We start from the raw sequence: 15,663 nt of genomic DNA, 5'->3' as shown, positions 1-15,663 counted from the left end.
TTTTTCCCTTTTGGGGGGGGGGGTATGTGTGTTCCCCTCTCCCCCCACACCCTCCAGGGGGTAATAGGATGGGACTAAGCCAGTCTTCTAACCTCCTTTACAATGTTAACTTGAGAACTCTGCCAATACAAGTTTCTAACACAGAAAGCTGAGGTACATGGTTGTATACATTGCTTTTAAACACAATTCACGTATTTCAAGAATAAGATTCAGAAAAGGTTTTTAAATTGATAATGCGTAAAGAATGCAGGTTTTTGCTTTTTAATACACTCAATGCTTTTTAATACACTCAATGATTCATCAAGAAAAAGAGTTTAACAATGTCTAGTTAAACTGACCTTTTGAAGTCTTCTAGTTTTTCTTAACCCCCCATTGAGCTTATTTTCTTGTTCATTAAAAAGTTTGCAAGAGCCATCAGTAACATGACACACTGAAACTTCATTTTCATCACCTAGAAACCAAGTGTATTAGATTTAGAAATTTGAAATAAAAATATGATCCCGCAAAATGAAATTGCCACTAAGTATTTTATTTAAGTAGAGCTATATACAATTAAGAATCTAAATTAATAAACTGTACCGATTATTTTTCGATTTTATTTTAATTATGGAAAATACAATGACGCTCAAGCATCTAAGTTAGTATTTCAGTTTCTGATCTTGGAAGCAAACCTGTTGCAAAACTCCCTATTTTCAGTATTTTTAACATTATGTATCAGTCAGAACTAAAGTAGCAGTTTAATTAGTTTTATTTATTACAAAATTTGTAATTTCTCTGACACATAATACAGATATTTGAGGGTTTAAAGCACTGTTGGCTAGATTTTTCCTTTCTTATTGAAAGGTCAGCACTTTCAGTGCACCCACTATGTGCATCTGGAATGTAATGACTGGAAGGTCAAATGTTTTCAAATGACATTTTACACGCACATCTAGCAAACTGTTAGCAGGTAAGGAACAACTGCATATGCACACTTAACAGCCTCATTCTTTAAAAAGGCATCATGTATAAAAGTGTACTCTAATGTGGCTACCACAAAGCAGTACGTACTCTCATTGCCTATTTTGTGAATATATACTTTTAATTCTTCCATGCTGTCAGGATGACTATTATAAACACTAAAACTTCTGGATTCCTCTGAGAAAATTTGCTTGCATAAGGTGAATAAACTTCTTTGATCTATCTTTTGATCAATTAAGTTTTAATTACTGAAGATTTAAAGCAAGTAATCTTTCCCAAATTTAATTCAAATCTACTTTATGAAATTCCTTTTTTTTAATTTCAAAGAAATATGCAAAACTAGTTTAATTACTAAAGTTTAAGTGATCTAAATCCATCTCCTCTCAAATATGATGTTTTGATCATTTTTAGAAAATACTGAAGGATACTATATCCACATTTACTAACCTAACTGCACTTAATGTGGTCACATAAGTCCTCCAAAGTGAATTAAAGATACATATATAAGCTCAMCAAGAGTGATTTATTTCTCTTCCTCTCAGCTATTTAAACTCTTAATCCGTGAAATGACAGAAAAAAAAAGAAAAAAAGAATGCCACAAAAGACAGCAAACGTTTTCCAATACCAGTTAATTTYCTAAAATGTGCTAAAGCTTTTAAACTAGTCAAGATTTCATCATTTCTTCACGCTGAAATTCCAAGTTTTATATTGGTTTATATTCAGTATCACAGTAGTTTTGTGTAACTGAAGAAAACCAGAGTATGTTAGCTCCAAAACTGCAGATGTATCTACACAAAGAACAATCCTTCTTGAACTCACAAATCAGCTGTCATGTTTCGCTGGCTTTCACGTACAGTCATTAATTTAAACCTTGTATTTAGATGAAAAGTGCCATTTAACAAATGGAAAACTGATTAATTAGTTGTATTAACTTTATTTCTCATTGCACGAAGGCTTATCTTTAATCACAGAGCAAGACCAATGGCAAGAGGAAGAGAAGATAATCTGATGTGCCAAAGGAGAATAAACATTGCTAAAAAGAAGTAAATTTTAAGTCTTTTTATTTGTAAAAATAGGATGTCTAAAAGCTGTTATTAAAAGATGCATTTTGAATCAAAAAAACAGAACTGCAAAGTGTATCAAGAGATGATCTACTGCATTCCTGTACTCTGAGCAGAATAATATATTTACATCTTTGTTGAAAAGCATGTATCTGCTAAATTCCAGTAAGGATCCCACAATTATTGCAATCACTGTGAAAGGATCAAGTATTGTTTCTATTGTTTTGGGGGGGGGGGGGAACCAGAAAGTGTAAATTACCCCTTTTGCAACTCTTGGCCTGAATGCTTTTGCTTCTCAGCTCTTATCCTTCTTGGGGATATTGTCCAAAAGCCCAAATGCCTGGGCCTCTTTCCAGTTCGGTTTCATTACTTTGATTCTTTACATTTACAGGAAAGCAGTAGTACGGGACCAGATCCATTATCTCTTTTGAGTTACGCATTACGTAAGTTCCATTCTTTATAATTCAGTTCCTACTTCCTCTCTTCTGTCTAGCAGAATTTCTCAGCACTTCATAGGCTTTAGAGCTAGAAGATGGAAAAGCTATTTATTTTCTGTTCCTGCCCCTCCCCAACTGCAGCTTTTTAGAACACCTTCTTGGTCACAAGTAGGGGGTTTTCATCTTTAATGCCTCTCTCAAAGAGAACCTCTTAATGGTTTGGAAACAATTCTATCTAGTCTGTAATCTGCTATAGGACAAGTGTCATCAGCCTTTGTTCTCACAACACGGAAATAATCCTCAACCTATTTCTCTGTTCTGAAATGCTTGTCCTTTCTGTTTTAATAACTAGCTACAATTTTTTCACAAAGACAAAATAAGAAATCAAGTAAGAAATAATTGTATTCATCCCTTATTTGCTTAGTAAAGGACATTAATAAGGTCAGTAAGGGATATCATACAACACTTTTGAGAGTTTTTCTTCTTCCAAAACTGGGGGAAAAAAGGCAGATCAAATCTAAGCAGAGTCAAATGTGTGTTTTACAAGAAATAGATAGTATTTTAGCAGCATTAAGCACTCATCTTGAAACTCTAGACCTAGAATCTCAGGTAAAACTCATTCATCTACACAATGAAACTTGCTCAATTTCGCAACAAGTAACAAATATACTCCAGATTCTTCATCTGAACCTTGAATTAAGTCCATTAGACTATAATGGATCTTAGTTTGCATCTCTTGCCAAATAAGATGATACTTGCTTTCCAGCATGCACCATGCATATCTAAAATCCACTCAACTGAGTCTGAAGTTTATTGTTGAGACTAGAAATAATAGTAAGTCCAGGTTCAAGTTTCTAAGTGATTATTATACGATAAAATCTTAGAAGTGGAGTAATCTTTTACATCCTTTACCTAACACTATTAGTGTTCTCAGATGAAGAGACATAGCAATTCAAAAGTCTGAGCAAGTGTCAGCATTTTAAACCACATAGCTCAAGTGCCAACTTACCTTACCATCAACCCTACCAAAAGAAATGATAAGCATATGAACCGGACTTTGAAGCAACGCAATTCAGCGCTTGAATGACACAATTTTTAGACATCCCTTCTAACAAAGATCTTTAACTTTCACAGAAAGTAGCATTATTGCATTTCYATAAACTTATATTCACGATCGAGAAAACCTACCCATTTCTCACCCTGAAATTGCTGAAAATCTTGGTACTGACATGCAAAAACCAGTTACACAACAGTTATTGATTATAGAGCACCGAAATATATCAAATGTGGCTGCTTTAATCAAAAGGATAGAAAACTCATTTCCTCTTCCACATGGTTATTTCTGGTGAAAAAAGGTATCTGAGTAGGAAAGATTTTTTTTTTTATGTGTTCTTATAACTCCTAGTTAATTTCAACTCTTCCATCTGTGACAGATCTCTACATAATTTATGACTTGAGCAAGATGAAAATTAGACAGATTTATGCTTGTGTTGTTCACCAGAAAAAATGGATGGCCATGAGTGTGCCCTAAAAAGGAACTTGCGAAGTTTGCTTCAACATAAGTATTAAGACTTAAAAAGTCAGTCTCTGGTTAGCCTACATATTATACTTCTACATTAAATCAAAGATTAGTTGATTTTAAAATCAAACTAATCAAAATTAAAATCAAAGCASTTAGTTTATATACAGAATGCTTATCAAAATCTTACTGCTTTTCATTAAAGACATTGGGTAAGATCATCACTGACTAAAAACACAAGAAATCAGGCAAAAAATGTTTGATATTTAAAATATATACAAATGTCTAACTAAATCTTTTATGTGTATCTGAATACTGCTATCCATATGATAAGCAGAGATCCCTTTAGTTCTTAAAAATAATGCACTGTATTTATCACTCTTCAAATCACCTAGAACATGGAAAAAAGTCAACACAATTACTATTTATTTACTCATTAACGTGGACAATAACTTACATTCAAGTAAAATAAAAATAAAAAATATATTAAGTTCATATTAATAAAACATGATTCAACATGACAACATTGAAATAACTAGAAGTTTAAAACAAGATTTTCATTTTTTCCCACAGAACTTTATTATTATGTAAAATAAGATTCACCTTTTGTTATCAGTCTCTCCCATTTTCAAGACAGCTGACTTGAGCTGTCACACTCTAGGATCTACTTGACTACACAGTACATGCACAAAGCTGATTAAATTATATTTTCCTTTAAGGAAAATGGCCATCACTGAAAAATGACATTATTAAAATCACTAGAGAGACAACTTGGGATTTACAGAAGTTCCTAACTAATCAAAAAGGAGAAAAAGTATAAATATCTGATAAACTTTTGTTTGTTGGATACTAATTCCCCTCCAAAATCCATTGGTTTAAGCACATTGACCAGTGAGGAAATGAAAGTGTAGCATGTTGAAATACTGTTCATACTGAATCACTAAAATTTATCAGTTTGAATTGAGTCTCCTCATTAGTTCTTGTGATTGTTTAAAGAAAAACTGTTTCTGATGTTAAAAAAATATACTTAAGGATCATCATCTAACACTTGCCCATATGGCACAAAATGTATACAGTGAGTTCATACACATGTGGATGTACACATACACTTGCATGAGCATACACCTGCATCAACAATTTTTTAAAATCTATGGTATAATGATGTGCCCCAGCTATTAAAATACAGACATAGTGAACTGGACATAACAGCTCACAGTTCACAGCAACTTAAATTCCAGATATATTTACAGCTACCTTTCAACTTTTCCATCAGRTGATTTAGTAAGTCTGATACCAAGTCTGTCAAGCTCTTTAAACTAGTATTAAATTTACCATAATTTATTAATGCATTGTTCCAGAATTTTCTAGGAAAAAAAAATCTAGCTAAAATACACAATCATAATTACAAATAATTAACCCTAGGTAAAGGCTGACAGAAAGACATCAAAATACCAGCATCTGGAAGTAATTACCACAAAACAAGTTAGGAGCATTCTTCAGTGAAGTTCTTGAGATGTGCTATTCTAGTCTACAATTATATTCAAATAGCTGAGGCTAAACCAATTTGAAAATGCTCAAGTATCAAAAGTACGCTTTAAATTATTATTAAAAAATAGGATCAGTTCCACATAAAAAGTTTTGATTGAAAAAGGTGTTTGTTTTGTAACTCTTGCACATGCTCTCTAATTTATAACTCAGTCTTCATTATAACACAAGTTAGAAACTGTTAAATTCAAAATGAGGTTTCCCTAGAGTTTTTAAGTCTTTAACTGCAATTAATTTGAAGTTGCCACTTTAATTTGTGAAATAAAAATAATCTAAGCGAGAGACCCTATGATTAGGGATTACTGATAATCAATTTAGAAGAAAACCATAGCATTTAAAACTAGCAGACCATGTTTTTTAAAAAATACTCAGCAGACATATCAGGAACTAGGGGAAAAAGAAGGTTCACATCCTTTTTTGCATTTTGTGAGCCCAGTTCCCTTATCTCTTGGTGCCTTCTTAATATTTGTAATGTATAGGAAAATAAATAGGTGTCCTTTTGGCTCCCATGCACTCACTTATTTTATTCAGAAAAAAAGTTACCACTGCAGCATTTTCTTCTTTTGATGTAATTCTGAAATATTTCCCTCAGAAATGAAAATTTTGCAATTTAGTTGCCTAAGTATTTCTAATGAAGCAAGATAATATCTTTTCATTTTCCAGCTCTATGTAGCAACTTACCAGTAGTGTGAGTACAGTAATTCATATTGGTTCTGTAGGATTTGTCGAGAGCATGCCTATTCACAGTGTCAGAATCTAGAGCTTCTGTATTCTCAGCATTTTCACTATCTGACATGCAATTCAATAGTATGCTTTCTTGATGTTCAATTGGTTTGAAGTTGTTTTCTAATGAAACATTATTTGCTGGAACAGATTTTTCCCTACTTTTCTCAGAAGCAGTATGAAGCTTATAGAAACTCACATCAAGTGACTCTGTTTTTCTAAAAGACTCATTGCAACAAACTTCAGGAGGACTCTGTGATTTCTTTGGTACCCGTATCTGTACTTCATTTGCATTTGAATTAGATGATGAAAAGTAGTCTTCATAAGACACTTCCTCAGTGCACAAGGGCTTGTTGCATGCAGTAAGTGCTTGCAAGAACTCCTTTTTAGAACCCAGTTCCGAGGTGGCCAGTTTCAAATTAGATTGTTCTTTTGGTTTCTTCTTCTTTTTGTCTTCAGAAGTACAATCGCTTATGTCAACAGGAAAATGTCTACCAAATGAACATTTACTTAAGTCTTCAGTGCTCACTGGTGAATTAGAGTCACTGCCAATCAGAGCAGGAGTAGTATTTGACTGGACTATTTTTCTGGAAGGARTAACGTGACCCAAGTCCTTGATTTGGAGAAGTGAACTTTTGTTTGGTGAAAATATCATAAATCTTTCAGTTGCAATCTGATTTTTGTTTTGAAACTTTTTACAATCTTTCTTTTCTGAAGACAATTTATGATCCAAAGTAGTTTGCAAAATCTGCTTTTTACCTATGCATCTCCTGCTAGATTGCTTTGGAGTTAAGGTCTTGTGGTCAGAGCTACACGAGGGAGAATTCACTGATGCACTCACGCAAGTATGTGTATCGCTCTGAGCATCACAGTAGTGTTCAGCTACCTCTGTTTTCTGTCTTTTGAATTTATCAGTTCCCCAAAGATCATCAAAACTTGAGTTTAAACAGTCTTCTGTCTGTTCTTCTGCAAAATATGAAGAGCAACAATATAAACATTTAACATAGCAGAAAGTTCAAAATTTCTTAGTAAACAAATATGAAGTTATTGAGAAGTAAACAAGAATTTAGCCATATATGTCTGAATTGTCACTAAGTTGATAACAAAAATTAAACAGAAAATGGACTGGAAACAAACCAAGTTCTATGCCGGCAAGGAGTGAGAATAGCACTGGCTAGCATATCTTCTTATGCGGTAATAAGTATCCCCAAATCCTGTCCTGCTTCAGTAAAACAAGGCAGTAGAGGAACTGTCATTCTTAATTATGTGGAGCAAATAGCATATGTAGAGCATACTTACATTGATAAAGCTAACTAAAATAACACTGGAAATTAAATGAGCATTTTTGCTACCCTGTAAAAGGGGTTTACAGCCTTACCACCACCTTGTACTCTCTCTTTAAATTTAAATTAAATACAATGTGGTATTACTGTACCACAGACATCAAAATAATATATTAAAACTACTCTAATATGGAAAAAAGTATTGTTTCTTATAGCTATTTTCATAAAGGAATTTTGCAATGAAATGTGGGTGACGATCTATACATAACTCTTTGCAAAAATATACTCTGGAACAGGCTAGAACCTTTATTTAGAATATGTATTTAAAAATCTAGCTCTCCTGYACTCTAGTATTTATTGCAACTAATATTTATATTAATATGTACTGTTGGGTGCACAGCTTCAGCAAAACTCCCTCTGTAATTGTTCCTGTAGGTTTTAGAGGAAGTCTTGCTTACTAAATATAAATAAAATTTTTAAACATACAGTGTAGCTAGCTAAATTCAGAATAAAGACAGACATGGAAAGGTTTCACATAACATGATCAGACACCCAAAATGACAGCTGAAAAAGACTTAATTTATTTCTTCTGATAGAACTGGATTCCTCAATTCTTTCAATCATTATTAACTAATATAGTCTCCTATGTCTCACAAGTGCAAACAAAAGGATTACCATCATAACACATAAGAAAGAAGCTACGCTGGATCTCTTTTTCTTAATGTAAAATCACATGGTGAAATCAAAATACTGGGGAACAAACTCAAGATAAAGCTCTCAAATAATGTCAACCTTATCAGAACAGGCCTAATTCACCAAGACAAAGAGTTTGTTGGCATAGCTATGCTATTTTCAGAATTGAATTATTACTTCTCCACAGCACTGCATTAAGAAATACCAGCCAGTCTCAATAAAGGCTACAGAACCCTGCTTTGTATAATTTTTGTCCTTATTTTCACTTAAGACACAGTGAGAGAATTTCTGTATGCTGTCAATAAAATACAACATTCGTTTAAGCTATAGCTTACTATCATAGTAGAACAGAAAACAAGTCAGGCCACCCAAGGGCTGCTCATAATGAATTCTAAAAGCTGCAGTCAATCACTAGCATTTGACTACTGTTCATGTCTCATGTTGGCCATATTAGCAAAGAGATCTGAAGTATACAACAGCAAAAGTAAAATGAATAAAGATGCATGTTGATGTAGCTCAACCATGTTCAGAGTAACTGTCTCCCTTAGGTCCTACCACAACAAAGCATATGAACAAATGCCTAGCTTCCTGAGCATCAGAGTAAGAACCTTGAYAACACGAACTATTTAATTCATCTGCAACCATTAAAAAAAATTCAAAAATTAATTTATTTTCATTCTTGTTATTTGCACTTTTGTCTTCACTCTGAGAATCTGAGCAGGATAACACATTTGGTTTTCTTCTAAATTCAAATTTTCCACTGTCTTCAATATCTGCATTAATGTGTCAAACAATTGTCTTCAATTCTTTTTTGCTTCCCAAACGATACTGTTGAATATACACATGGTGTTCTATACAAGATCACTGAAAAAAACAAAAGAACTGATAGAACGCTAGGACAACAAGCTAATGGGGAACGGGGCAAGGAAAGAAGGGAAAACGACATAATCAACACAGCAGTAATTTACCCTAAGTGATATCTCATGCTCCATTTTCCCTGAATTTTTAGTTCTACACTCTTTATCAGTTAAAAAAAACTAAAATAATTCAGCCTTAAATATAAACAATACAGCAAACACAAAGTTTCTATTTCAGCACATAATTGTATCACCATATATTCTAAAGTGAGATATAAAAAGTAAAAACAGAAGTAAAATGGTGTTAGTTACCTGGCAAYGAGTCTGCTGAATCAGTTAAATTACAAGTTGACAGGTGGCAGTCTTTTGATGAATTACATGGAGGTATCTGAGATACCTGTGAAGCTAGAAATTGTAAGTAAATCAGTTAGCCCTATTTGCAAATAGACAGATTTTCATAGCCTCTAAACATATTTCAAACAGCTCAATGGTAAGAGATAAGTGATTGCTTTGTCAACCAACTATAAGCATATGAATAYTTAAGACTGCTTAGGCAGTATTTAAAATTAGTATCACCAACAAAAAAGCCATTAGGTAGTCTAAAATTTTTAGCTGATTTCTAAAAAAGCTCAGCAGCATTTTTTTCCTGAAAACAAAATACAATTCATTAAGTATAAGGACATTTCTAAGTCATTTGAGGATTTTTTTTAATAAAAACTATCAAATTCTACAATTAGCAGTAATGCCTTGATATAGTGGAAATTCTTTTCAAAAACATTGAAAGTATTACCTTAACACTTCAAAACAAAACAAAATACAAGCCATGCTAAAATAAATTAGGTTTAACTCCTCATCCACATGTCACTGGTTCTTCACATTCTTTCCATAACAATTTAAGTGATAAGACTGTAGATAGAAGATTTTTTTTTGAAGCTTCAAATATTACTATAAAATATGATCTATATTTAAATACACACACACATGCTAAAGAACTAAATTTAGACCTTATTCATACTTCTACTGAAAGGTAACACAAATGCTAACACAAAATAAATATCTGTGCTCAAATAAGTTGAAAGCTGAAATCTAGATATAATTCACTAGGATCTGTATTAAGTCATCTAGATCTCTTCAGCTGAGTCTAATTTTAAATCCCCTTTTTCACTACTTAGACATATAGCTCATCAGTTTTGGACTCCTTTTAAGTTGTTGACCTGGGAACATGGAAGCACTCAACCTTTTGTAAATACTGAAAAATCTAATTATTTGTTGAAGTGAATACTGCTTGGGCAATAAAATAAAACTTAGAAACACGTAATTAAGTCTCAGTGCTTTTAATAGTTTATATCTGATCAATTAAGTATTTAAGTATTCCCACTAGTTCAACGGAACACTGCACACCACACTGAAGTACTTTACAGAATCAGTCTTACTTTCTAAACTTTGTAACTTTAATTTTGTAAAGTCATTTAGGCAAAAATCAAAATCTTTGTCCATTAAAGTGTTAGTACTAAAACTTAACAGGAAGTAAGACTGAAAATCTTACTGTACAGTTGAAACAAATCACAAGTTTAAAAAGTCCAATTTATACATTAGTACTCTTGAAGAGTMCTATGACTGTTCAGCAATTCTTTTTTACAAAAATTGCATTCCATAACTCCTTCTCATACCATTGCAACAGAAGGAAACTAAGAGTTAAAACATTCAATCTACTGGAAAGGAGAACGTGCAGCCAAACTGATAAGGTGGTCAGGGGCATAGAATCCACAGAAGAGCTCAGCTTCAAGAGCTTACTGAAGTTCAGCTCTGTTCAATGCAAACAACTGGCTTTTGGGTCCAGTCATCATACATAAGAGGCACTTAAGTCAAATCATAACACAAAGCAACAGATAAAAAATATTTAATTCTTCAAATGGGCAGAAGCAAAGTTCTAATACTAAACTGCAGGAGGAAACAAGTACCACCTATTCTGCGCATACCATTTAGACGAGGAGCACAGTCAGAATAACAACTGCATCCCTTAGCACTAGCTAGGTCAAAGATTCAAAGCTCCAACTAGCAAGCCTTTGTTTTAGTGCATTATGGATGTAATACTGGACTAATGCATTTAGAAACGCTTATCCATGTAATAACAAACCTTAACTGACTTTGACGGTAACAGCTCAAGATAACATCCTTGTAAGGTAGACAGAATAGTAAGTCACATCTAGTTTAAGTATGTACACCTTTCTACTTAAATGTTTCATTTCAAGTCAAGGTAAGCAAGTGTTTCAAGATAAGTAATGTATGGGGGGGAGGTTGCCTAAAGGACAAAGCAAGACAAAAGTGCCAAAATTCATCAATAAAGATAGTAGCCATTTGTGCCTGTTTATGAATAAATAAAATTTAATTTCTTACCAGTAAGAGACAGATTTTCTCTCTTTTCCTTCATCTCCTTTATTCTTCTTTCCATTGCACTGCATTGATCTTTTATCTTATTAACAGGGCTATACACAAGCGAACCATCATCTTCAAATAATAAAACTGGTATATCAGTTTCTACACAAAGAAAACGAATTTGTACATTAATCTGAGGCTGCCATAGCATGTACATATTAACTTTTTCAAAAGTCTTTTGAAGAAYTGAACTTAAGTTCTACATACTAATATCACTACATGTGCCTTGATGCTTTGATAATACCACAACCCTGCAAACAACTCTTACAGAAAAGAGAGTTTAGTTACTTTTTTATAGTTAAATGCATGAAAGCCATACAGAAGTCAACTCTAAGCAATTTAAATTAACTTCAGGATATTTGAATCTCACTCTAAAGTAGTTCTTACCAGCATTACTTGCTGTTTTTTGTAGAGCTAATTCTTTAGCCATCTGGTCCAGTCTTCTCTGCAGCTTTCTATCATTTTCTGGAGTTTTTTCAATGAAGTCTTTTGGCTGCATACATTTGTGCTACAAGATATATAAAATTATTAAGAATATACTACAAGACTGCTAAAAGTACTTATGTGCCTACCACTTTATCATAATATTATTAGTTTCTTGTTCTATACTGCTTATAATCATCTCAGAGTCACAGGTAGCTGTAGAAGTTAACATTTTCCAAAATTAATTTTAATACCAAGTAGAAAAGGCCCTAACTGAAAGCACTTAAGTCTACTTCTCTGAAATCTAAACTATGTCACCTTTTTTTTTTTTCTTGCAGTAAAGCTAAAACTTAAAAAGGATTTTTTATTTTTGGACTACTAGGATTTTAAGATTTGCTGCAACTCAATGGAACTTTACCCACACTGAAGTCATTCTGGCATTTTTTTTTAATAGCCAATTGTCATTAAATTTTAATTTAAACGTTTATTTCCATATCTCTATTCACAAATAAAAAAAATCTCCACTTTTATTACCCTTTCGTCAGGTAAGATGTCAAATCATCACAGCTATAAGATGCCTTTAAAACCCTGCTCAAATGGGTACAGTTTACAGTATGTTTGGAAACAAAAATTCAAATGCTTAAGTCCAGGAAGAAAAGTTTAAAAATCAAAGTTTGCTTGCACTGGGCCTTTTTCTTAAAAAAGCATACTCACTTTTTTAATCAGCAAGGGTAATCCTTCATTAGTGCATACTGCAGGAAATAAAGATTCATCAACATGCACTCCAGTTTCTCGACATCTGTATAATAAATTAGAACAGTCAATATCCTTTTTAGGATGAGAATCTTGATTGCAAAAAACTTGTCCAAGTCCTATACGCGAAGCACCAACCTTCCTAAGTTTGTCTTTAGCATTTCTACTGTCATGTTAAAAAAACCCAAAACACACAACTACACCATACATACCTAATAAAGGATATCACACAATGTTTTTTGTCCTAATGATGTTCTCTAAAATCATAGCATCAGTGCTGTGGATTATTCCCTGTGCATTCAAAATTCCCTTTATTTGGTTCTTCTGGCCAGATTTGCGTGAATGTCAAATTTTGCTCTGAATTTTTTGGGGACTGTAGCATTAGTCCGGCTAGTGAAATACTTAACCTTAATATGTACACTTTGACAGTAATTTCCCAACTACAATCTACAGAATATCATGAAAATAGAAAGAAAAAAGAAATACTTATATTCACATAAGTGAAGAGGAAGGCCTCACCTGATCCTGGCTTTTATAATTTATCCATTATTATCAGTTTTCTGATTTCCACCAACCCCCTTTTGTCTAGGGGCAATCTATACTTATGCAGACTTATTTTTTCCAACTGAACTCACACCTTACTCCTAGATTTTCCTGTCTCTTTGCATTCACAGACTGACTTAAGAACACTGGAACAAATGTTATCTTGGGATATGATACAATCATAGTTGTGAACATTGTAGATAATGTTGAGATAAGTTATTAATATAGAACATCTTAAAAAATAAAAATTAATGTTTTTTGACCAAAATAGCCAGATATAATTTCATTCTTGAACAGTTTTTTCACCAATTAAATTGATTAGGAGAAAGAGTATGGAACCTTACAGACATACACTACAATTTCTCTAGAAGTCACATAAAACTGTGATTCTAGTGACACCTAGTGATCTAACTGCTTTTAAATTCATGTTTTTAGAACTACAATCTAATGTTTAGACTTACTCAGTTTTGAGTAAAAGAAGCCAAATAACTACATACATTTGGCAAATAATTAAGTGTAGAGTTCCCTGGAGTATCAAATAGAGATGGTACTCAACAACTTGGGACTTCAGGGACTATTAACTTCTGGTTAATAAACATTACACARGAGCAGGCTACATTAAAGTTTAAATTGATACTCATAGAAGCTAAACAGAAAAAAAAAATAAGTATCAAAGAACTTAGATTTTTTGCTTTGCAAAAAATTCTTCTAAGTGTAAATGCATATCATTTGTGACACTAACAAATTACCTTATTAAAGAAACACAGGTAAAGTTCCCCAACTGCACATTTGACTTGCAAGCATTAAGTCCTCTTGGACTTAATTTTGACACACAGATTTCAGTAGTTCTATTTTATGTAGCATTTTTTTTCTTTTAAACTGCACATTGAAAAAATTTTTAGCACTTCAACTCAAATTTCACTCATTTTGAATTAAATTTGCAAATCATTTGAATGAATCTTACAGCAAGTACATGATTCTTGTGTACTGTTCTTAGATACATATCTACCATTCTTAGAAAAAAATGGAAAACTTTTGAAAGATGTTTTAATACAATAGCTATGAACCTTATGCAATTTCAATTGTCATTTTTATAAATTTGTAAGAGTTTTCTTTCCCTCTCAACAAAATTACTTCTTGTTAAACTGTAAAACTGCATTCACTTTACATGCAAATAGAGAGAGGCTTGCCCAAAAGGTAGAAGCTTCCAACACAAGTTTCAGGAACATCATCGGAGGTAGAATACTCAAAATCTACCAAGAGTCCAACAAGATATCATTCAGTAAGGAAAACTGAACATGATTTTGCATTCTGAAAAAACAGTGCAAGTTATATGGACAGAAGTATCATAGCATTTCTCAAACTGTAGGGCATGTTCCTCTTAGAGGCACAAGCAGTGCTCAGGGGAAAATAATACCAGTGTACACCTATCAGTTTCAAAGTAGGGGCCCATTAGCTGTTAGGTTGAGAGTATGCGGCATAAAGCAGAAAAGTCAGGAGATGCTAGAGTCATTATTTATGACTTGTTTCCTTGTCTAGTGGTTTCAGAGATCAACCACCAAACAACTAAGAGAAGAGGCCAGATTAAGTAGTCCACATCCTGTCTCCAATATTAAAATGCCCTACAGTATGTATGAACATGAAAACCTAGTTACATGTTCACAGTTTACTCTTCCATATTCCATAGATTTCTGGTTTATGGACAGTCTGAGGTAATAACATCTTTGATAACATTAATTGAATTTTTTCCTTTATTTTCTTCCCATATCTTTTCAAACTCATTTAAACCTCTGGCATCTGCAATTATTCTGCAACAAGGAGTTCTATAGCTTAACTACCTATTACACTAAAAACATCAACTACTTTTTTCTCTAATCTTGCCTCCTGCCAGATTCCTTTAATGCTCTCTAATTCTCGTACCAGAAAGGACAATGTAGGTTCATTCCTTATTCAATATTCCCTTATTACCCTCTGTGTTCACACAAAGATGAATTGTCTCTTCAATCCTTCAATCCTGTCTTGTCAGAAAATCGTTTTATACTTTCAGTCCTTATTGCCATTTTCTGAACCTACTGAATTTCTACTACATTCTTTTTGAGAGGGGCCAGAACTTTAAGGAAAGACCAGTTTTGTAAGCATCAGAATACAATCTTCTCATTATGCAAATCAAAGTTTTATATTCTACTTCATTTCATTTTGACTACCGCTTCAGTAAATTTTTCATAGCATTATCACTGCAACATGCAAAATCTTATTTTTCCCTGTCAATAACCAATTTAGGCCCGTCATCAAACATAATGTGAAGACCATCTTCCACCTGACATGCACATCACTTTACACTTCACAAAAATTAAATAAGCAAAGCAATGCATGTAGATATATTTTTGTCCTAATTTAAGGAAACTACCATCAGCAGACATTTCCAACTCA

At 33.0% G+C, this 15,663-nt stretch overlaps 1 protein-coding gene across 3 annotated transcripts in view; it reads right to left on the bottom strand.

Moving 5' to 3' along the window:
- MCPH1 (microcephalin 1) overlaps nucleotides 1-15,663 on the bottom strand; it is a 135,661-nt gene that overhangs the window by 113,254 nt on the left and 6,744 nt on the right. For all 3 annotated transcript variants that reach the window (XM_085312468.1, XM_085312469.1, XM_085312470.1), the window contains exons 4-9: nucleotides 12,652-12,736; nucleotides 11,902-12,022; nucleotides 11,476-11,616; nucleotides 9,391-9,483; nucleotides 6,204-7,211; nucleotides 339-451 (exon numbers count right to left, since the gene is read on the bottom strand). In XM_085312468.1, the coding sequence (XP_085168594.1) occupies nucleotides 339-451; nucleotides 6,204-7,211; nucleotides 9,391-9,483; nucleotides 11,476-11,616; nucleotides 11,902-12,022; nucleotides 12,652-12,736 (1,561 nt within the window). The remainder of the gene's footprint in view (nucleotides 1-338; nucleotides 452-6,203; nucleotides 7,212-9,390; nucleotides 9,484-11,475; nucleotides 11,617-11,901; nucleotides 12,023-12,651; nucleotides 12,737-15,663) is intronic.

This window comes from Rhea americana, unplaced genomic scaffold (genome assembly GCF_003343005.1).
Source record: "Rhea americana isolate MKP2758 unplaced genomic scaffold, rheAme1 scaffold_366, whole genome shotgun sequence".
NCBI classification, from domain to species: domain Eukaryota; kingdom Metazoa; phylum Chordata; class Aves; order Rheiformes; family Rheidae; genus Rhea; species Rhea americana.
This window is presented reverse-complemented; position numbering and strand designations above follow the sequence as displayed.